This window comes from Cebidichthys violaceus, unplaced genomic scaffold (genome assembly GCF_023349555.1).
Source record: "Cebidichthys violaceus isolate CVI_PGR_0920_01 unplaced genomic scaffold, fCebVio1.0.p SCAF_10, whole genome shotgun sequence".
Lineage (NCBI taxonomy): Eukaryota > Metazoa > Chordata > Actinopteri > Perciformes > Stichaeidae > Cebidichthys > Cebidichthys violaceus.
The window spans coordinates 10,717,258-10,741,001 of NW_027176263.1; the positions used below are offsets into that span (position 1 = coordinate 10,717,258).

The 23,744-nt window shown below is 40.3% G+C and overlaps 1 protein-coding gene across 1 annotated transcript; it reads left to right on the forward strand.

Annotated features, from left to right (window-relative positions):
- Nucleotides 1-704: 704 nt before the first annotated feature.
- Nucleotides 705-9,042, forward strand: LOC137883545 (interferon-induced, double-stranded RNA-activated protein kinase-like). Its single transcript, XM_068725076.1, has 17 exons — nucleotides 705-994; nucleotides 1,769-1,895; nucleotides 2,015-2,169; nucleotides 2,252-2,375; nucleotides 2,514-2,572; nucleotides 2,640-2,789; nucleotides 2,925-3,057; nucleotides 3,417-3,466; nucleotides 3,552-3,642; nucleotides 3,941-3,999; nucleotides 4,156-4,275; nucleotides 4,387-4,527; nucleotides 5,159-5,363; nucleotides 6,294-6,431; nucleotides 7,115-7,213; nucleotides 7,428-7,487; nucleotides 7,696-9,042. Exons 1-17 carry the CDS (start codon nucleotides 900-902, stop codon nucleotides 7,813-7,815), a joined length of 1,926 nt encoding a protein of 641 aa, XP_068581177.1. The 5' UTR covers nucleotides 705-899; the 3' UTR covers nucleotides 7,816-9,042.
- The last annotated feature ends 14,702 nt before the right edge of the window (nucleotides 9,043-23,744 follow it).

Consider the following 23,744-nt stretch of genomic DNA (forward strand, 5'->3'; position numbering starts at 1 on the left):
CTTATGAAACAGGAATTTAGGAATGCTGGAATTCAACATTTCAATAGAAAGACAATAATGAACATGGGAAGTGTTTTAAGCAGCTGAGTTTCTTTAATCGTATTCCACAGACAGGTTTAATGGTTGCAGGAGGCAGTAATGCACCTAAAACGCTGGTTGCCAACCGCTACGTGAAATCAAGATTAGTTATTTAGTATTAAAGGAGTTAAGGTGAGACATCACCCCATTTTGTACAACACTACACAACCAAAGTGCAAAGGATGTAGTCTGAAATGAATTTGATCACATTTGAAGGGAACCAGGCTGAAGGTACCTGAACAGAACAAGCTACTCTCATCTGGACAAAGCAGGCAGCACTGTGAGGGCCTTTTGATCAATGCCTTCAATACAATCGTAAGTAGATATAAATGGCTCATTCTACGGTAGCATAAACACAACGATTCCTATTTCCAGGTGATTAAAGAAAATATACTTGTTATATTTCATTTCTGCCAATTCCCCTAATTGCTACACACTGTACCTTTAAAATAGATATCCGTCAAAACAATTATTGACAGAGAACATTAGCAGCTTCCAGCTACCATAACCCAAAAAAACACCTCATTTTTACTAAAGGTTACTTACACTTTCCCAGTGTTACAATCTATGGTTTTATTTTATCCACAGTGAGTTCCCATTTACACAGCGTTGATATTTCAGACAGCACTTGAAGGTGCCATGTTGTGTAGCGTTTACGGAGAAGACGAAACTTACTGAGGGTGAGGCTGAATTAAAACAGCCCGCTGGTACGTGGAAGCAGAGTTGAGATAAAAACGAAGAAGAGATATCGTTAGTTAGCATTGTGAGGTTTACTCTTTGCTGTGTTGTGAGGGGACGTTGTGACGGTTGAGTTATTTATAATGGCCGTAGCTAAACTAAACGAGTACACACAGAGAAAGCGCTTAGACCTGAGATATGAGGACGTTCGGTCTGTTGGCCTGGATCACATTAAAACGTGAGTTGAACGTTGAACTGGTGCGATTTACGACATGAAAATAATGTAATATAGGATTTGAAGAGATGTGGGACTTAAATAGGACATGCTACTGAATGGGAGGATAGTGTTTTCTCCTGTTTTTTCGCGTTAAAAATAGGAAATAGGTGTTTAAGCCAATCGTTGTCCTCCTCAGGTATGTGTAACGCACTTTATCAACGTTGGTCAGGTGTTACTACGTTCAAAGAACACATACAGTAGGTGTAACATTAAATAAACAGTGTATATCTTCACAATTGAGTGGGATATTATGTATTGTTTTCTGCATATATTGAAAAAAAGCAAAAGGAAAATGTTAAGGAATGTGGCATAATATGATTGTAACATTACTTTAAAAAAAGACTAATAGGTTCAGGGGTGCTGAACTTCAATACTTATAAGTATAAGGTTAAGTATATATTTACTGATCTCTGTCTGCAGCATCGGGTTAGATTTTGAAAAATAATTGTTTTGGAATAGATACCAAACTCAGGTATTGTGTTGACACCAGAAGTGAAATATTAGAAATTATAACCATTTCTAGTGGTGCTAATATAATGGCAATGCACATATCACAGTGTTGTTCTCATGTAATACAATTAATAACTTTTTAAGTTACCATGACAGGCTGCAGGGGGTCGAACACTACCTCAAGTAATCTACCTCACCTGCAGATTCATGTCTTTGTGATGCAACCTCTCACCACATTGTGGTGTTTCCTTTACTGTTGAACAAAGTTTTATAATTTATTCTCAGATTCACCGTGAGAGCAGTGGTGAATGGTAAGACGTATCCTGAAGGTGAGGGGAAGAACAAGAAGGAAGCCAAACTGAATGCAGCTGCAAATGCCCTGAGTGTCCTGTTGGAGGAAACAATAGACTCTGTAAGATTATTATACCTCTTTATTAACTCACTGCTTGTGGGAATTTTAGTGTTCCAAAGTATGGAAAACTGATTCATGACACTCGTCTCCTTGATGTATATTTGTTTTTATCCTGACAGACAGAAAATGGAACAGAAGCTTCTACTGCATCAGCTCATCAGACAGCTTTCACTCAAGCCAACTATACATGTTGGCTCAATGAATATGGCCACAAGAACAGGGTGACTATAAGGGCTGTGGAGTCAACCAGACTGGGACCAAATAGTGCTACTCCGTAAGCCTCCTAAATACATCATCATTTGTAGCTATTTTGTCCTGATTTTAAAATGCATTAAATAAAAGTTTTATGATATTAGATGCTGTAGCTTCGTGGTTGGTGATAAGGAGTATCCAGCTGCCACTGGGAAAACAAAGAAGGAAGCTAAGGAGGAAGCAGCCAAGCTTGTATATCACGAGATACAAGGCAGTAAAACTACAGAGGTAAGTAATGATACACACTAGCTTCTTTAGACTTGATGGAAGTCCTTGATAACCATTGTGTTTTAGGGTGCCACATACTCAGCGGGCCACAATCCACTGTGTGATCCATCATAAAAATGTTACTTTTGTATTTTCAAGACTGCTATAGAGAGTAACAACCCTACATCAGCTCAACAAGAGGAGGTTTTGGATATCTGGTGAGTAAAACACAATGGCAGTTTAATTTCCATGACTTCAGTGTAAAATGTTACTTGTTTATTACAGTAATGAAGCAAGACGCCTCAGTGTGAACGTTCAGAACAACAGCTGTACAGAGACAAATTTCATTGGAATGGTTAACAAATACTGTCAGAAAACAAACCGCTGCCATTCATACGTTGAAGAGAGGCGATGTGGTCCACCTCATAAGCCTCAGTAAGTATGAACCTGAACCTCTGTACTCTAAATAGACACTGCAGACACTCTGTTCTAACTCCTGATTTATTTTATTTATTAAAATTTTAACACAATGATTTTAAATAATTTCCTCTTTTTCAAAACACAACACAGATTTTTCTACAAATTAATAATAGACAACAAGGACTACCCTGTGGGTGAGGGTAAGACTGCCAAGGAAGCCAAACAAGAAGCAGCTCAGCTGGCCTGGTCTGCTCTCCAAGAACAGACAGACTGGGACAGCAAGGTATTTCATGTTTTGTACTTTAAATCATTAAAATATACATGCAGTTGCCAGTTTATTATAAACACCTAGCTAAAACTAATACAACAGTTCCATGTAGCACCTAATAAATTGGCAGATTAGGTTAGTTTGGTAGAAGAGTAGAAGTTTAATTGCAGTCAAGATCTAAATGTACTGCTCAAAGACCATATTTACCACAACCTACGTGCTTTTATTTTGGAAAGCCCTTCCCATAAAACATTTAAGCAAGACTTCTTTTTTCATTTGAGTGATTGCACTTCTGTATTTTAGCTTCAGGAAATGGCCTTTTATTCTGTGCTGGTGTCTAACATTATGCCAAATACCTTTTCTGTGCGTTGCAGGTGTCCGTCAGATCAACCGAGGATGGTGGACCACCTCTGTTACCTGCCATGTAAGTCACTTATTGTCATTAGGAGCAACCCATGGAGTTAAATAATGAGAAAGCTGTACTCATGTCTCACATTGTATTCCTCAAGGGAGTCCAATAATTCACCATCACAAAGCACGCCAACTGGAACGGGTACCTCAGAAATATTCAGAGATTCATCCAACTCTTCCAAGGATCAGGTCTGCACTTTATACTGTATCCTAATCGTACACATTCAATCTTAAATCCACCCTCTTCCGTACATTCTACTTTCTCTGTATGTGGAAAAGGGCAACATAGTAATAGTAGTATTATAAGAGCAAGAATGTTTCGTTTGTCTAATCAAGGAAAATAGAGAGCTGCAAGTTAGGAGGGAGTCCTTCCAAAAGACTCTAATGTAGAGGACAACACGTTGTTTGTCCTACTTCTTTAGGAGTAACAACTTTATAATCGGAGCAGGTCAACATTTTTAATCCATTTATTGCTTTATTCTCTAAGGATGCTGTCAAAGACCAGAATACAGGAAATAATCAGAATGAGACATCCATCCAGTCGAGGTATGAAAGAAACAACATTCATTTGCACTGTAGCATGTGTTTTATACACTGATATGGTCTTAAACTTTTCTCCCAATAATTGATGTACAATCATGAAGACATTGTTATGTTTCTTTTTTTAACCTTTTGCCAAAACAATTGCGTTAATCTCAACAGGTTTACGTCAGACTTTGATCCCATGGAGTGTCTTGGCAGTGGAGCCTTTGGTTGTGTTTACAAAGCAAAAGATAAATTGCTGGACAAGTATTATGCTGTAAAGATTGTCCGCTTTGAAGAGTAAGTATACAGTCATAAGGCTCCAGTGTGCATTGTGCCGTTTTTAGTAGTATTTTATTCCTGCTAAGTACTTTGTTAATGATTCTTTTTTTTAATTCTCTTTTGGATCAGGAAAGCTTTTCGAGAGGTGGGGACATTATCAGACCTCTTCCACCCTAACATCGTCAGATACTTCTCATTTTGGATGGAGGATTCAGAATACCAGGGGGATTCTGAATCAACTGACAGTTCGGCTGGTTACAGCTCTTCCCAGTAAGTCCCATACACTCACTTTTAGTCTTACCTTTTTATTTCAAGTTAAAATGGAAACAGACCACTTTTCCCTCCCTGGCGGTGGTATTAGTGGTATTATTGGTGCAAAGACAACCGTATCGCCTTCCGTTTTCCTCAGGGCCTAGCAGCTACCGACAACACTGGACTATAATAAAGACAGAGGAAAACACTCGGTAGGATAAACAAGTTGGCAGGTTTTGTTACTTACTGGTCTAGTAGAAGGAACGCCACCTGAATGCTGGCTTGTAACCCTCTCAAGTCCCGAAGCTCCCTCCACTGAGCGAATGCCCGTCCGAGGTTCGCTGTTGTTTTACCTCGTTTTTTTCATTCTCCCTCTTCGCCTCTTTTGCATCCTCCATCAATGGGGTTGTTTTTCTTTTGACGGGTAGAGTTTCCTGTAGATCATACCTGGTGGCAGAGAGAATTGAATCGTGAAGGCGAGGCTTATAAGGAACCAATCTAAATGCGGATGGTGTCATTTTTCTATAGCCATTACATTGTGCAATCAACATTTACTTCATGATGATGGGTTAAATGAAGAAAAAAAAAACGTGTCTGTTACCATTTTGATGGAGCGTTGTTCAAATTGTTTTTCTCCTTTCTTTTGTAGCTCTACAGATAATTCATCGGCAAAGTACCTCTATATTCAGATGGAGTTATGTGACACCAAAACACTAAAAGATTGGATTGATGAGAAGAACACTGAGTCTCTGCAAGACTCCAAGAGAAGAGAAGAAGGTCTAAGCATTGCTCAGCAAATAGTCAGTGGAGTTGAATATATTCACTCCAAGAAGCACATCCACAGGGACCTTAAGGTGAGACCAGACTTTGCAGTGTATACAGTGTGCAAAATACCCAGTTATGTATGTTTAAGGCAAAGTCTATATAGACGCTACCTGTGTGTAACTTTAGGTATAACAGCATTTGATATGTCGTTCAGTTTACCTCTACAAGGCCCAGCCAGCACCCTGAGACAGATCCTGGTGCAAACCAGTAGCGAAGCTGGTCAGAGGGCGGATTACATAGAACCAGTATATTGTTCTGGTGTTTACTGGTACAGAGGAGCAGCACCACATACTAGAACCCTTACCACCATTTACCAATGAACATGTGATTATTCTAAGTATTAGGCTAGATCCTACCTCAACAAGCACCAGGAGGTGGTGGAAATGTGCTGCTGCTCTCCTGCTGTTTGAAGGGCAGTATTTACAGTTCAGTTCATCTTAGACTTTGGACTTTTGTCCAAAATTCTCTATTATTTAATCCTCTGCGCTGATGTGGAGACAGCAGATAAGAGTCAGATAGGTGGTAGCTTTCATCGACGAGGTCTTCCATTCAGGCAGGAAGTTGAAGTTAAACCAATAAGAATTTGCTTAACTAATATGTTTCCGAATATTATTCCTGGTAGGATGGAGGAAACTTTCAATAGAATTTAGATCATCAGGTTTTGAGACCTTGGAACATACATTCAAATGAATAATTATAAAATGAACAAATAAGAATTAGCAAGAATAAGGAATAAGGTCTAGGATGGGTGAAGGGTGAAGGATCAAACAGAACATGTTACTAGAATTTTAAAAAAACTGTTGAGAGGATAATAAGATTTTTGTTTGTACCTACAAATGATCAACTAGATCAACATTAACAGCTCTTACCAATGAAAGCCACAGACTGACTGTTTACACGTTTTTTTATTTGTTGCCTTTTAATTGTTTCAATTTGTGTTTTTTCGTTTCATTGGCAAGCCTGACAACATCCTGTTTGGTCTGGGTGGAGAAGTGAAGATTGGGGACTTTGGTCTGGTCACCAGAGATGATGATGACGATGCTTTGATTGACAGAACAGAGGACTGTGGAACCGAATCTTACATGGCTCCTGAACAAGTGAGATGGTCTTTCACTTTGAATTCTGTCGTATTAGTTTTAAAGTCCCAGTGAAATGGAAGTAAGAGCGTCTTTAGCTTTTTTACTTTGACGTACGAGAGGGAGTTCAACCAAATCCTTCGCATTTGATTGGATGTAAAAAGTGGGCGGGCTTAGAATAATGTCACTAAAAGTTGCAGATTGATTGATGGATTGATGACACGATATTATTGGTTGAAATTGGTTGTTACTAGCTTACGTAAGCACCAACATATTTTGTTTTACAGGAATAAAAGATCATTAGATTTTGATATAAAAATAAGAAGAAATGGATTTTTTTGTAAAATAAAATGTTTGCTTATTTTGTTAAGTGCTCAATATGACAGATCTATCTACCTATATGCCTCCCACTTAACAATGCTCCCATATATATAACCCTGAAACTCAGCCTCACCTGTCTTTACTGTTTGCAGCGTCAGTTGTCAAATGAAAAAGTTTACATCTAAGACATTCATTTTATACCAACAGAAACATATTTTTATGATTCAAGTTCAAATTTATGCAGTTCAAACTGAGCTGAAAGCTAAAACTTCAGTTGCCTCATGAGCATAACTAGTTAGTCTTTCATGATGAATAATGAAATGATAACATTGAACAGCTCAAGTGCTTTTTGTCAATACTGTGTTTTCATTCTATCACAAAAGAGTAAGAAGAACTATGACCGTAAAGTGGACATATTTGCTCTGGGGTTGATCTACTTGGAACTCTTTTGGAAAGTCTCCACTGGCCACGAAAGAGGAGCGGTGAGTCTTTCATAAACAGAGCGTTAACATTGTGTTTTACTATTAAAGTTTGGAAATGTATCATATTATTTAAGCCTATGTCTTTTAATCTGCCATTTATATATATTGGTATACCATATATGTATATATTTGTAACATTCAACAGACTATAATTTGAATTGTTAATATGTTCCAGGCTAACTAACATTTTCTTTTATCACTTCATGAATACTAGATTTTGAGGAATGCCAGACGTCAGAAGTTCCCCAAAGAGTTTTTACAGACTTTTCCCGAGGTAGATTACAATGTTCTTATTATCCTAATGATTTACTTGCCACATGAGACAGACAACGGTTGAGGAGTCAAAACAGGACTATTGCTGTCTGTATGCGGAACCTATGACAGTGTTTTGAGAAAATATTAGTTTTCTTCAGCAATATTGTAGTATGACAGCATTTATTATTGTTGGTACAATCAGTAGTTTTTTTTGTTTTTTTTTGCAGCTGCAAATCATTAAGTTAATGCTGCGGGAGAAGCCAGAAGAACGACCTGAGGCAAGTGAAGTGAAGGCAGAGCTGGAGAAGTGGGCAGAAAATGTGCCCCAGGAAAACGCAACTGTCTGATTGTCACAAGGAATTCTGATCACTTAGGAGTGTATGGAAACCTCTCTGTTCTGGTGTCTTTTTTATCAAATGATTTCATCTACTGTTGCTAATATGATGTTATTAATATTTGTGGGTAAACGGTTATCGTACTGCACTTATATAGCGCTTTAAGATTAGATCAGAACAAAGCGCTTCACAAAGTCCAGGAGACCGCTGTTCAAGAAAACCTAAATGTTGACATTTCGTCTTTAGTCAGTCCAGTTAACGTCAACCACACTCTTTTCATGAACTTATGTAGTTTTGTTGCATAAACCTAACTTCCTGTGAAGACAAAATGTTTATTTTGAAGAGACTCCACTGTGTGAAAAGTGATTTGTCTCTGCCTCGTCCAAAACTGACCCTAGACAAGAGGTGCCTAGAGCGGTTTGAAGCTTAGGGCAACTGACCCGGCGTTGGTATTTGATGAGTTGGCATTCCCTCACACACCTACTGTATGTCCTGTGTTTTGAACTTGACACTTGAACATGCAGGCATGAGGTCAAACTATTAACTATGAAAGTAAGGAGCAACTTAAAATGGGGACCTAATTTTATGAGATTCATTGAATTCATTATTTTTATCATGAAAAATGTACTTTTACATTCATTCAAATCCGTTTAGCTTTTGTTTTTAACTAATCATGTGCCTTCTCTGTCCAGATTTGACATTTTATTCCATGTGGGGGAAATCACCAAATGTATTTAAAGTGGTGTCATATTACAGCCTTTGCTTGGTATTGAATAGGTTACGTTTTGAAATAAAACATTGGTTACCAACAGCAAAAAATATATGTAGCAAGATATGTAAGGAAAATCTTTTTTTCCACTTTTTGTTGCAATTTTAATATTTATCTTATCACTTTATGAATTCTACAATGCTTTGCACTATTTGTATACTGTTTACGGTTTACAGAACGGTTTCACATGTGTCAACACACTTGGCCAATAAAGACGAAAGACGATTGTGATTGCTAATGGCTTATCAGATAAATCCCAAAATGACTGTTGCAAATGTCCTCGCTAACAGTATTAAAGTCGAGTCACCCCGTTGTACCTGTTGTGGAAATTGGGAAATAAAATAACCTTTTAGCTCTGTAGGCAGTCTGGTGTCATGGTTGTAAGATGTACAGATTGTAAAGACCTCTGAGGCAAATGTGTGATTTGTGATATTGGGCTATACAAATAAAATTGACTTGACCTGAGTAAAGTTCTGTTTACTTGACCTCTTTTTGGGTCCAGAAAATAATTACTAATTTTGTTGATACGTTGTTTAATTTTAGAGTCAATTAAAAAAAATTGTTTAAACTTACCTGAGACTCCTTATGCCAACCAGCCCGATCCCTCTCAGGTTATCAAAAGAAAAAAAAATCATGGGCATCTGTTTTATATCATATCCAATACAGGTTGATAGATGTGTTGTTCTAATACCAAAAAATAATTTCCAGAGTATGTTAAATACTGGGGGCTGTTTTAAACAATCAAAACAATTTTGAACAAATGCATGGGGACTTAATTTTATATCATGTCTTTGTAACAGATGTTTGGATTAATGCTCTTTAAATATAAACATGTTATCAGTCCCTCTGTTGAAAAGCGTCCTGTGTCATTTTACTTACGTTACTGTGCAACATGTGTCCTAGGTACCAAACCCCCAAAAATCTGCCCATTTTCTGACTATAACAGAATACATGAAAACTACCTGCTGTCTTAGCTCCACAGTCTCCAGAATCAATACAAACGGGATAAAACAGAATATAAAAAGAAGGATGTCTCTCCAGCAGAACTCCTTTCATGGTTTAGAGCGAGAGATTATGTGTTAGACCTTACAAAAATGATACAAGTCCCAACTGAACGTAAACTCTGTCAAATCACACATTAAGTTTCCAGAAGCTTGTTGCTAAGCTCTCCTTTTAATAATGTAAAATTTACTTCAACTCCAGTCCAGATGATGTGAATTTCTTAAAGGTGCCATATGACATTTAAGCTTTGTATCACATATGATCCCAGTCAATCTTTTTTATGGGAAGATAATAAAGGTAATTAGCATTTTCTAGTATAATTTAAAAAAAAATATGAAATACTACTGTCACAGTAAACAGCCATGGGTCAACGTTAGTTTGCAATCTTCATTTTAGAGTACAGTTAGTACACAAGTAGACTGAAGAAATACATTTAGATTTTTCATGTGGGCATATATTTCAGTATGCTCATAATGTGCAGCTGATTTTAAGCTTAATGTCAAATTCTGTCATTGCCGACAGTCTTCCCATGATCAAGATAGATAGATAGATAGATAGTTACTTTATTAATCCCTCAAGGGGAAATTGTTTCGCTACAGCAGCATTTATGGTACAGATAAAGCAATAAAAATAACAGTAAAAAATATTAAACATAAAAATAATGTCCATTTAGAGTTGAATACACCACACGAGGGCAGTCTTGCCCCCTCATTTCTTTCTCCATTCATTTCACATAATTCTCAATTTTCCAAGATTGCTGTTTGATTGATGATTTTCATGTCTTGATTAATATAACATTATGAGAGAAACAGGAGAAATAAAGGCAACTGTAGTGTAATAACTAAGACACTGGAAACAACAATTCAATTACCACTGCCCAAACAAATAGCTAAACATTTGAAAGAAATGACCGAGGCTCAGTTTGGGCTGATGTAAAACGACAGCGTTTGCACACTGGCCTGATTGTTGTTGTCTTTTGTGGTATGACCTGCAGGGGGAGCTGTGGCTCTGTGGAGCTCCGCCTGTTCCTGCTGCAGACTGCAGGCCACCTCAGCCGGTGGGTGAGGGAGGTTTATTCACAGTGAGAGGGCCAAAAACCGAGGGAGCTGTGTGACATTTAATCATGCCTCCAGCGCATGCTTGATGATTAGCATCTCTGTGGAAAACAACAGTAACAAGTGCCAAATGCAGGATCCCACACAATCACCTGGCCGTGGTGCCCACAGTCCCAGAGGCCCGTATAATCAGCACAAATCAGCTCCTGTGGCTCAGTGTGTTCAATTATCACACTGCAAAGCTGAAATTTGCTTTGTGCCTGTGGATTGAGGCCATAGGCAGATGATCCGCCTTCATGTAGATTGAATAACCTGTTTAATTTCTGTTTTATCAGTCATGCTCTACCTCATCGACTCACTGTAAAAAAATCTGGTGGTGACAGCAGCTATAAGGAGGGGAATAGCTGCAGAATTTAGCAGATTTCAGACCCAGGATTGTCTTATCCGTCCTTGGTTCCAGGCCTGTAGAGACCTCAGACTATTTTGAACCTTGCTCCTGATATTCCTTTCAGATCATTGGAAGTTTTATTAGGATCTCCAGTAGGTCCCTCTGATTTACTGATGTAATTGGTAGCTTTCCTTGTTGACTCAAAATGTTCAGTATGGTTACTAAATCATTTAAAACCTGCATTAACTGATCTTTTGGCCTAGCTATGTAAACAAAGCAAGGAGAAGCTTGTAAAACAACAACACACAGAAGGAGAGGGACTTAATTCTCTGTTCAGGCAGACATTACTCCACTTTATCTGTACATAGCAGGTAGTTGTTTGCTGCTATATTAATGCTCTGAATGTCGTTTATTCCTCCTTTAACCAGTTGATGTGGTGAACATGTTAGCTAACTGTCACTTATTTACACGTCAAGCAGCCATGGACGAACAGTAGCGTATATCTGGAGTCCTGTTTGTGTCTATCTGATGAATGTAGGTCCAATATTCATGGTCTCCTGAGGGAAATATCTGGCTCTTTAGTTGCTAAATGCTCCACTGTGTTCAGTAGCTTGTTGCTAGCACCAAACAGCAGGTGGTCATTTCAACCAAAACAATGAGTTAAAAGCTGATAACGCTCCATAGAGCTGAGGAGACACATTCACTACCAACGACACCTGTCACACCACAATAATTTGATCAATTGATTAAGAATATGAGAATATCGCATTCAGCTAGCGGGATGAGAAAGGAATGAAATTGTATCTATATTTTATATTATTGGTTTTAGTCAGCATGGAGAACCATGATACTGGTATTTCATTTCATGCCCAAGATAAAAGAGTGCCCGGTTTTGTTGCTATATGTGATACTATTTATTATGATTCAATTTTATCTAACTTCCTCAATAACAGTTGGCAGCTGAATACTTCTTTTTTTTCTTTGAAGATGCCATTTGAATCATTCTTCCCTTGACATTTACACCACCAAAACAATCTACCCTCTCATTTTGGCCGTGTGTAAGATAAGAAACCCCGGTATGTTTCCAATCTTCCACAGCTGTCGCGCTTGTGCGAACAGGGTTATTGGATGTATTGAGGTCACTTCCTCTGAGAGCAGTGTGGGCACTGAAGCAGCGCACTAGTCGGTGGCCTGGACCATGTAGCCCAGAGTAAAATGGACTCCCCAGTCTGGAGCACAGCAGCAGAGTGTCTCCCCCAGAGTCCCAGGGGTCGGAACAAACGATTATTCTGTGTGCAGGCCTCGCTGCAGAAAGCAGCATCCAGGGTTTGTTCTGCTCTGTGTGTTTTAGGAAACGGCCTCGCTGCAAAGACAAAACTGTCGGCCACCAGCAGACATCAAAATCAACATGACAGTTGAGGATACACGTGAGTTGTCAGATAGTGTGTAGTTATCTTCCCAGCCTGTACATACATTTCAGAAGTTTCTGTTAACTTATTGCCTACTTAACCTCTGGTGGACTCCAGTTAACTGGAGCATGACTGCATGCTGTTCACTCTGGACTTTTCAACTCTTCAGCGCCACATACTGCCACTGTCCACTCCACTAAAGAAACACTGCCTGTGTTGTTTGAAGGACCACACCAGTGATTGCTCACGGGATTTTTACATTACTACTGACGTTTTTGGATCGTTTCAGCTCAGTGTTTTGGTTTTACAGCCCGTAAATCTACTGTTTTGGTTCACTCTAGCTGCTTATTTTTATACGCAGCAGGCAGCTTTACACTAGAGTGCTAAGACGCTGAGACTTAACAGTCCAGGGTGTAGCAACAAAATGTTAATAAGTATGATTTATTTGAATCACCTGAAACTAAGAATTGTTGCGTTTTTGTTACATTAGAATGAGCCGTTTATAGCTAAATATGTCGTCTTGACGGAGTCTGCATTGTTGCACCGCCATGGTTTGGCACAGCAATCTTGCAATCAGCAACCACACGGCTAGATGCCACTAAATCACACTCTGGACCTGAAAGGACATTTTTGCGAATGTATTCACCAGTTATAGTAAGTTGGTTAAAAAAATGCTGTGGTCCTTTAAAGTAACAGAAGGCTGCAATTCATTTAACTATATAGCAAACAGGGACATAGCTACCATTGGGGACACTGAAGACATGTCCTCTACACTTTTTCTGGGAATTTGGGTGTTTCAGAGGGTTTGGGAATTTACATTCTTCAATATAAAATAAAAAATAAAATAAAAAATGTTCTACTTTATGTCTGGTGTCCATTCTGAGGGCGACCTTGAGTTGTGGGACTTGGACTCATGATCTTAGTATTTCTAAAATCCTTGCTGATGTCAAATTTACATTTACCGCAGATATTTTTCTTGCAAATAAATATTACACTAAAATCTACATTATGACCACAGTCAGCAGAAAATATTGTTTGACTTATTTCACATTGTACTCTTGACAGACTACAGAAAGACTGCTTCACCAGACACAGTTTGCAGTGTTTTTTTCTTCCCCCTAGAGATTATATTAAATATAGGACAAAAACACCCGCCGTCACTTTTCCTTTCAAGCCATTACAATCAAGACGGAGCTGTGTATCTGAGCTCCTATTTCAAAGAAAAACACCTTGCTCACATCCATCTGATTCAGCAGAGTAGATCAGATCTTCTTCACACCTACAGCACGTCTTTCCGCTATAAAACTCATTTCATCACAACTGGTCTACATTAAATGCACCGTAAATCAGAGACAACACACTTTGCCCCACGTCAGCCAAATATTCCTCCACATATTACAATATTCATTCTCACTTCTTATATTTACTCCTCAAAAATACCACCCTCTGTCTCTCGAGAGTAGGCCTCTCGGATAGAAGATGTGATATTTTCACATCACAGGATTTCTTTGGTTAGGTGGTGTTGTTTATCACAGCTGCCTCTCTGCCTTTTCTTCTCAAAGTCCTGTCCCGGTTTGTCTTGTTGATCTAAGTGATGTAAACTAATTTCTCTCAACTGTAAGATATGTATACTCTAAGTCATCTCTAAAGTAACTCTAAAGAAGAAAATGGTACTGGATTGGAGAAATAAAATCAAACATTCAAACCCCAAAAGTATGTTTTTCTGTTTACCTGAAGTGAGTCTCTTCAAACAAATAGCATCCTTTATTTACTTGCATTAAAAGCGTATTATATAAATCTTGTACTTTACATAAAATGGATCGTCGTGTGTGTGTTTTGTTTTGTTAGTATTATTGACACATGTGGGTAAAAGCGTGGCACTTGTCTTCAGTGTGTGTGCAGTTTTCTTGGCAGACGTGCGCTCTGCGTGGCAGCTGAAGGAGCTGTCAGAACAACTTGACTTACGCTGCCTTGTGTCACTTTGTGTGGGCTGGTAATTTACTACAAATGATATTGCATTCTCTCCGTTGACAGGCTGCCAACGCCGTCAACTGGCAAAGCCGGAAAAAGTCATTTGTCAACCGCCTGCCCCCTCAAATCTCCAAACTGCTCCAAGTCTTTGTGCAGTCGCTGCCACACCACTCGGCCTTAAAAAGGGCAAGGGCACGACGGCAGAGGTAAATCTTTAATAAGGGAAAGAGTCCGCCCCATCTGGAGTTCAGCAGTTCATAGCGGAGCAGCAGGGGAGGCGGCAGTGTGTCAGGAGGATCCTCTGAAAGCTTTTGCAGCCAGTTATTTCTGTTTTCTTCTGCAGAAATGACACCTTCTGACAGCCCAGCTGTTTGTGCCGATTTCATGCCCACCGGAAAGACATGTGTGAGGTGATGCAATCATGATGTTAAAAGCGGATTACTGATAGATGTTGCACTTAAACGGGGCTCTGAAGAAGGAATATAAACGACACACTTGGTGTCAGAGCTTGTGTCTTTATCTGTGACGGCTGTAGGAGAGCTGAAGGTTACAACATGAACCCACTGCAACCACCAACGCTAATGTTGTTTACTGCTCGACGGATCCTTCCAAATCAAGGACAGAGACATCTGAACATCCTCCTCATTGCTGTCATAAATGTATCATCACTGTGGTTAAAAACTAGGCAACAGTCCTCTAAAAGACTGTAAAGTAACAATTTTATTTGCTTTTAAATAATTCACAAGGAGGCGTCTACTCCTGCACCAGCAGACTGAAGCTATGCGATAGGATTCAAGTCCATGTGCTATTAAAGGCTTTATATTGAAGTGTTTATAGTCTGGAAATTAGAATATCCAGCACTGGCGGTATCAAGCAAGGTGACTTCACGGCATAATTTAAATGCTAAGTGACAGTAAATGCGGGTAGTTTGATGGCAGCGGTGATTGACTGAGCCCATAGCACGAGGTGGCAGAGAAAATAAGACAAGCTAAAAAAAAGGCAAGCTCATCACACTGGCAGTCGGATTGAACAATAGAGTGAATCGACAGGAATGAATTACTTTTGTAATGTTTGTGGATTCACGTTTGCCTCTTCCTCTTTGTGTCAGTAGTAATCACGCAGGCACCTATGGGAGAGGCAGGGAGGGAGATGAAAGCGCTGTGAAACCAGGACATGAACAAAGCCAGAAACAGAGAGAGGGGGCCAGCGCTTGAACACCGCGCCATGACAGACAGCCTTTGGGGCTGTTTTATTCAGCTGCCAGGAGCTTTTTAGGATTCGTTTTATCTGCTCTGCCTTCCCACCCACCCACACGCCCACCCCTCTGGATGGTGCTCCAGATGATTTGTGTCCAGTTTGGCTTCACTCGAGCCAACACAGCCTCTAAAAGCAGACACTCTCTGCCTCCTTCTCTGCAATCAGTCCGCCTGTCTTGTATAGGAGAGCTGCTAAACCTCTTTTCTGCCCGAGTGGGTTTGTTCGCATTTAAGTGAAAGGTCACTTTAGGTTGTACGTTTCAAAGATGAATTTAGAATACATTTTAATACTTTATTTGATCTTTTCTAGTGAGAGCAGCAGATCATGTCTTGCTTAAACATGTCACAGTCCATAAATGAAAGAGTCCAAACACAATAGGTGGGATTAGACAGAGGAGGCGAAGCCACCAGCTATTTCCATCATTCAATGACATACTTTACGAAAACCATTTTTTCCTCTTTTTGCTCTGAAGATCTTTTACGAATAAAGTTAACCCTTCTACGTCGTGGATCGTTCTCATTGATTCGAGCTAATTGTTGTAAAGATGATTATTGAAAGTCTAAAGCCATGCTAGCGCCTCTGTTTGGCTGCTAAATGCTAACGTCAGCATGCTAATATGCTCACAATGACAACGCTAACATGAGGATGCTAAATGGGTATAATGTTTACCATATTAACCTTTTTAGTTTAGCTTGTTGGCAGGCTAATATTTGCTTATTTGGTGGCATGAAACACAATATAATGACTTAATTACAAGAGTTGAGGAGTTGGCGTGGATCACAGCTCCATTCATTGACGACACTGTCCTAGACACCTGTATTGATCCTTATTGGAAAAGGCCCCCCCCCCCAAAAAAAGAATCAATACCAATCAAAGTGAGTGAATCCTTTGTAAGGAAAAATTGGTGTGTCAGCAGTTCACAAACAGGCAGGTAGGGTTTTAATCAATGGTGGAAGATAAATTTCAGATCTTTTAATAAAAGTAGCGATACCACAGTGTAGAAATACTCTGAATACATGGATTTAACTGACTTTTCTAAATATTAGCAGCAAGTCAAATCAAGACAAGAGGCCTTGGCAAGTGACACGAGATACAACATCTATAATACAGTTTAAATCAGCCAAAGAAAAAAAAAAAAAAGAATAGAAAACATTGCAAATAATCCCACATTTAGATGCACAACTAAATAGAATTGAAAACATCTGGGACCAGTAGGCTAGTCCCAGATGTCCCAAGGGTGTGGAGGTTTACGTAGCACAAGCATATCAGAGATGTATTTGGCCCCAGAGCCCCAGAGCCCCAGAGTGATTTATAGGAGTGAAGGGATTTTTAGAACTGGTGTTCTTATTTCTTAGTTTGTGAAAGGGCCACGACAGTGCCGTTTTGCATAAGTTGGAGTTGCCAAAAAGCTTTTTTTGAAAGCCCTATGAACCCCATCTACTGTAATAAAAATAAAAATTCAGCTTTTCTGGATCTGGCTTGGACAATACTCCTCTGATTCTATTTTTAGATATTAAGCAGACGAAGTGACCGTTTGAGTCTAACTACTAATCGCGAAGCTTTCTGGCTCGACAGAGAGAGGGTGCTATGGTGAGAGCTGATATTCTGTGTTTCTTTCTGTGCTCCAAAGTCAATAATCTGTTTTATCTCTATTTAGTTGGAGAAAGTTTTGCCTCATCCAGTCATTGATTTGTTTGATGCAGTTACATAAAGACCCAGCAGGTCCATAGTCACCTGATGTTATGGGAAATGTAGATTTACATGTCATCTACATAATTATGGTAAGCTACTTTATTAGTTTGCATATTTTGGCCTAAAGGAAGCATATAGACGTTAAAAAAGAGAGGTCCCAAGATGGACCCTTGTGGAGCCCTGCAGGTCATGCAGTGTCATTGCGTTGTAGTGGAGTAGAAGTATAAAGTAGAAGAAAATGGAAAGAAAAGTACAAGTACCTCAAATTTGGAATAAAGGAATAAAGGGATAAATGCCCTTTGTTACTTTCCACCACTGTTTATATATTGTCAGTGTGTGATTCAATATTTAGGTGTTTTCAAAGCTTGTATTCATGCTGCTGGTGCACTGACACAGTACAATCACCGCAAAGATTTCTTTTGTGTATTAAACTCTCTGTATATGGTATATAACCTGATAAGATGTCCTTTTAAAAGCTCCTGTAGGGATAAACACAGCTGAATCAAATTCAGTGCACGGCACATCTGGGCTCTCAAAAATCCTTTTAGGGATGGTTGAAAGTCCCCATCGCTGGCACTCGTCTTCTGTGTTACTCATCAGACCCAAATTAGTGGCACTACACTCAGAGAACCATCTCATAAATGGATTTCTTGTTGTGCGTGAAGCCTCATAGGGGAATCGATGCACCATGTGGCCATCTGTCTCCCGACTTCCAGCCTCCTGAGACACTTTGCTAGAAATCAACTATGGTCTCAATCACCTTTGCCATCCTGTAGTCTGCACCCCCCCCCCCCCCCCCGGATCGAGGTCTGTAAGCACTATCAACAGCTTTTTTTCCAAGTCGTTACAGGCATGTCATTCTGCAGAGGACTTTACAGATAATGCCGTCCCTAAGAGCTTTTCCTATGCTGTACATTATCTCAACTGGAGGACATATAGCAATATGAGTGGGAAATGCATGCACCTTCTGTCATAACGGGGAAAGCTGTAATCAGTGGTGGCCTATTGATTACTGACATCACACCCATTTATAATATTTCGAGGACCAGTGCATCTGGACCTTAAATTTGAGTGTTAGCTCAGCATCGTCCTTGGTGTGGGTGGCAGATGTACAGTAGGTGGCTGATGCTGCGGAACGCTGACGTTTCTCTCCATTGGACATTTGTCCACTGAAGCCTTGCACTAGTTTGTATTGTTTTAATAATTGTATTTCATTTAGTAGGAGCCAATGGAAACAACAGCTCATGAGCCCATCTTTTGTGCTGATGCAACAACAACAGAGCCAGCAGTCAGTTAGCTTAGCTTAGCATTAAGACAGGAAAGTGGGAAATAGCTTGGATCTGTCCAAAGGTAACAATATCAACCTACCAGCACCTCTATACTCACTAATCTCTTTTAAATCACCTCTTAAAACATATTTTTAGAAACTGGCTTTTATGTGACATCGTGGCTTTTCTGTTTTATTTGTTGATTTTACTAAATTATTTAATTTAATTTATTTCATCGTATTTATTTCTTAGCTTATTTTTATCGTATCGACTGTCTCACTGAGCTTTCTGTTATTATTGCCTTGCTTTTGCCGCTTTGTCTGTCACAGCACTTTTTAAAGGTGCTATATAAATAAAGTTATTATTATTATTCATAATTAACATTTCATATCTTGAATTATTGTGTGTATATCTATAATCTACACCTAAACCTTCATATTCATATTAATACATCTATAGTCATTGTTTCATTAGTCACTATTTTTCACAAACACATTCTGCGACAAAATATAAGCTGGCAGAGTCTAATAGACAGCCCTAGTGATGAAGCCGGACTTTGTCAGATGTTTTAATTTCCAATCATGAATATTTATTAATACTGATATTATGATATCATCACTCCATCAGCGACTGCTCTTCTCAGCACCTGCATGGGCACATTTCTCTCCCATCTGGCGTCTGCCTTGGAGGACAATGACCGGCCTCACGCGCCAGTGAAGTCACTGGCCAAATTGGCCGACTCCGTTTAGATCCACAGACCAAGTTGGTCTCCCTGTGGAGTGGCACTTGGATAAGTGGTGTGCCCACTGTTCTGCTGCTAATTGCGTGGCAGCAAAGGCCACGCCGGCAAATGGGTCGCGCCGTCACTCCATTGTGTTTTCCTGTTTTTGCCAGTACCATTGCCAGCCTGGTGAAGCCAAGGCTGGGTCACGCAAAAGCACATTTGGACTGCAGGGCTTCTGCTACTCTTTCCCATTGACACATTTAGCATTCAGTGTAGCATCTAGTAATTAGACAAATGTTCAATTAAGTGCACTATGGTAATTACATTACATTAACATTATATTCTGAATAATGTTCCGTCTGTAAAAACACCTGGATTTGCCCCTGCTGGCTCCAAATTCTCACACACACACACGCACGCACGCACGCACGCACGCACACACGCGCGCGCACACACACACACGCACGCACACACACACACACACACACACACACACACACACACACACACACACACACACACACACACACACACACACACACACACACACACACACACACACACACTTTGACTGACTAAAGTGTGTCCTCTAGGGGGCACTGTGGTATCAGGCTACATCCCGCTGAAAGAGCTGAAGGAGGAGGGACGTGGCAAGGCTGTCTGCCACCCTATCTATGTTTGTGTTCTCACTTTGTAAGACAATGGCACTATATTCTTATCCAATCTAACCTCAACCTGGAGAAAGAGACGGATTGCACGACTCTTTCCCTCCTGCTGCAAATTAAAACTGAATCCCATTATAGAAAAACAGATAACACACACACACAATTCAATACCACCATTGTATGACCATAACAGGAAATGTGGCACATGTTGACTGCAGGATATATATCATTTCACAGTGGAATAATTTAACAGTTCACAACGAGGCGAGTCCATTAATCGATATCGTGTGTGAATCTGAATGATAGCCACTCTGCTATTAGAGCTGACAAGCTCATTTGAATTACTGGAGGAATGTTGATCCCAGGGAGAACAATAGGTCGGATCCCAGCCCAGGGAACATAGCAGTTCTATAAGCATAATTAGTTAGAGGTCACATATTTTGTCTTTTTTTTTCTTTTTTTTTTTTTTAGAGACAAGCATTCAGATAATGCATGATGTGCTGCATAATTTCTTTGACCTTGCCCTGACTATTTTATTGCATCGCTTTGCTCAAAATCTTTGATTGGCCTGCCCCTCACATCTCACCTCCACTGTCTTTACTACCAGTTAAACCCACCGGCTCCTGAGCTATTTAAATATGGATGCCATCTTTCACTGTGTTATTGGCCTCCTTCTCGCCTCCCGTCCTTTACAAATGATCTCTCAGCACTAATGAGTACACGTCTAAAAATACCCGTCTTGTCCAGAGAGCTGGATGTGTTGTGGTGCGTATATGGCTTTAACAGATGTTAATGGTTATGGAACATCAGAGTGCTGTAATGAATGGGGGCACGGCTACTCCGGCTTCATTTACAACGAATATTTTAATATTCAACATGCATCCGCACCCACCCACTGAAATTCCGCAGCCATGGATTCGGTTTTGGCGGCCCCTGCACCCCTCCTGGCTACCTTCTTAACATATCGGTGGTGTTCTCTGTTGCCATGGTAACACTGCATGACCTTTCCTGCGAGGTCGAGTTGATGCCAGTGTGTTGCTCGAAAGATTTCATTCCAGTCCTCTACGCATTGGTGGTCTTTGCAGTTGGAAATGTTCCCCAGTTTGACGGATGAGGGAAATGTTCCAACTGGACTTGTCTCAGAGTGAAAGAAAACGTAAGGTGATGGATGGAGCCGTCACCAGCCTCGTCTAATTAACTGACAGGGTCCCCTCAACGCCTGCATGAAGTTCCAATGACTCAATTCATGGAGAAACGTGTGGGCACGGCCATATTTGCTTTTGCCTGACCTTCTCAACAGGGGAAAAAATGAAGAATACTTGAATAAAGTTGATCTCCCCTTGAGACAGATTGCCAAAGGTGACAACAACTACTACTGTAGGTTATTATTTATTTAGTAGTTTTAGCTGTGGATAAATTTATTTAAATTCCATATAACAAATGTTAGAAGCTCAACTTCAAATGCTTATCAATTACAGAAATAGTTACACATTCTAGAAGATCTCCCCCTCGAATTGTTTTTCCTATCTCGCTGCTCTCCGTGATGGGTGTTAAAGCTCAATTCAGGTTAATATGAGGTTAAGATTAGGAGTTAAGAAGATGACTAGTTAGTGATAGAGCTAAAATTGGGGTCAGGCACAAAACAACACAGAAGATGACGTGTTTGGGTTAGGGTTACGGTTGGACGGGGGCCTGGAGCCTGGAGGCTTTTTAGTCTAGCTTAGCAAAAAGATTGGCAGCAGGGGGAAGCAGCTAGCCTTGCTCTCACTATCACCAGTTGACGTACTGTGTTTAGTTTATTTACTAGATGATATAAAATACGTCAGAAGACTACTAAACGTCATCACGCTGACGAGTCCGCCTTTACAGCCTCGTTGTGTTTAGACTCGTGCTCATGCGACCGTAGTGTAGTTTGTTTTATAGCCCAACATTATCTTTTTACTTTTGCTGATTGCTGGTGTTTATTTGTGATGATTATCTTGCCAAAAAAAAATGTGTAAGCATCATAACATCTGTTTTCTACAATAATCCAAAAATCAAATGGAAATATCCCATCAACTTCTTGTAGAAGGAAACCGTGTGATGCCAACTTTCGGGTCACCTCCAAAAATACATCATCCCTGCAGCACTCCATAGCGACAAAGAAAATGGCCACAAAACTAGTGACAAGAGTGGAGGAGACATAGCTCCGTTGTAAGCCGATTTAAAGAAATAAAAGCTCATCAACGCCAACATTTTGGAAAATGGGCTGACATTCAACAAAATGTTGATCACAGACACGACAGTGATCAAAGCGGTAAATGATCCTTTTTGGCCAGAGTGAGAAGGCCAATGAACAAGATTGAAACCATCAACAAAACATCTGCTGTGGATAAACTAGTCATGCCTTTATCAGGCTCAGTTAATGAGTCTCTCAACCTTCCACAGGCAGACTGCAATAATGCCGCCTCACAATTGTGGACTTTACGCAGTGATGCACGATGACTGTACGGCAACGTGAGGATAAACTCTGGGTGATTTCATGAGGCCCATGAGTTCATCATGACCAGATCAGAAGTGCCAACCCAGCAAAATGTTTGCAGCATGAGAGTCAGCTGTAAGCGAGACCCCACACCCTTTCCTCCGGGAGAGACCGGGTGGGGGGGGAAGCATGAAGAACAACCCCCCCCCCCGTTCCTGCCCAAGGGTTTGAGTCTAATTCAGACAAGATGTTGGATGTTCAACAGCCCCCTTTTTCTCAATTGTGGTGCAGATCTAGATGAAAAGGTGGCGAGTGGCAGCAGCAGACCTCTCTGGAGGGGTTTCATTAGATATTACAATCTACGCTTCCTCCAAGGCCAGGGTCAAAGATGGCTCTTATTTGCACCTTATTTCATGGCCAGGAAGATAATTGACCCACGCAGAGTCCATCTGGTTCACATGGAGGTCTTGTTCAGGAATGGCCTTTGTAGCACGCAATGCAGCACAGCCGCTGTACAAGAGGCAAAAAGGGACTGCAAGAAAGGAAACAAAGGAAAGTTTTGTTGTATCTTGTAGAAAGTAACTTCAACTCCAGCATTGTAACCAGATCAAGTCGGTACTTAATTTCTCTCAGCTTAGTGGGTTCAGGTTTGCAGACTGCAACATGTGACAATCTCATGAGTTTCCAGTTCCCGGCTATCAGTTAGTCTGTTGTCTTTGTACAGTCTTGCCGAGCGTGATAATGGCAGCGTAACCTCCCCTTCTGTCCTCATGGTCTGCTCTGTGTCCTTCACAGGCGGTAATCAGATACAGTGGACTGATTGTGGAACAAACGACCCGGGGCAGTCCAGCTGCACAGGAGTACGGTTTCAACCCCTTAAATGATGATGTCACCCCTCCCATGTGACGGGCTCGGTTTCACTGTCAGATCAATTATTCACAGCGTTTAATTGGATCAGCTGAATCCAGATCGCTCCAGGGATCCATTTCCAGTAACAGCAGCTGCAAATATACCCTGAGCCAGCACACAAGACATAAGGCTCCAGATCAATATCCGCAGACTATGGCACACCTCGCTGACTTTATAAAAAAACTAGCCAAATGACATGCAAGTTTGCTTCAATGGAGGCGAAAAATCCATATGTTAAAGTATACATTTCCTTTTTTAGATTACTCTCGGCTGCTCCACACTGTAACGTAGGAGCAGGAGCGGAGGTGATGACCTCAAGAGTTAGAGCGTTGGGTCGAAGGCCAGTCTGTGATGATGCTGCATTCATTAAT

Coding starts and splice junctions, on each gene's coding strand:
- LOC137883545 (XM_068725076.1), top strand. CDS start 900: ATGGCCGTAGCTAAACTAAACGAGTACACACAGAGAAAGCGCTTAGAC. Junction 995..1,768: donor GGCCTGGATCACATTAAAAC/GTGAGTTGAACG, acceptor ATTTATTCTCAG/ATTCACCGTGAGAGCAGTGG. Junction 2,170..2,251: donor GGACCAAATAGTGCTACTCC/GTAAGCCTCCTA, acceptor TTATGATATTAG/ATGCTGTAGCTTCGTGGTTG.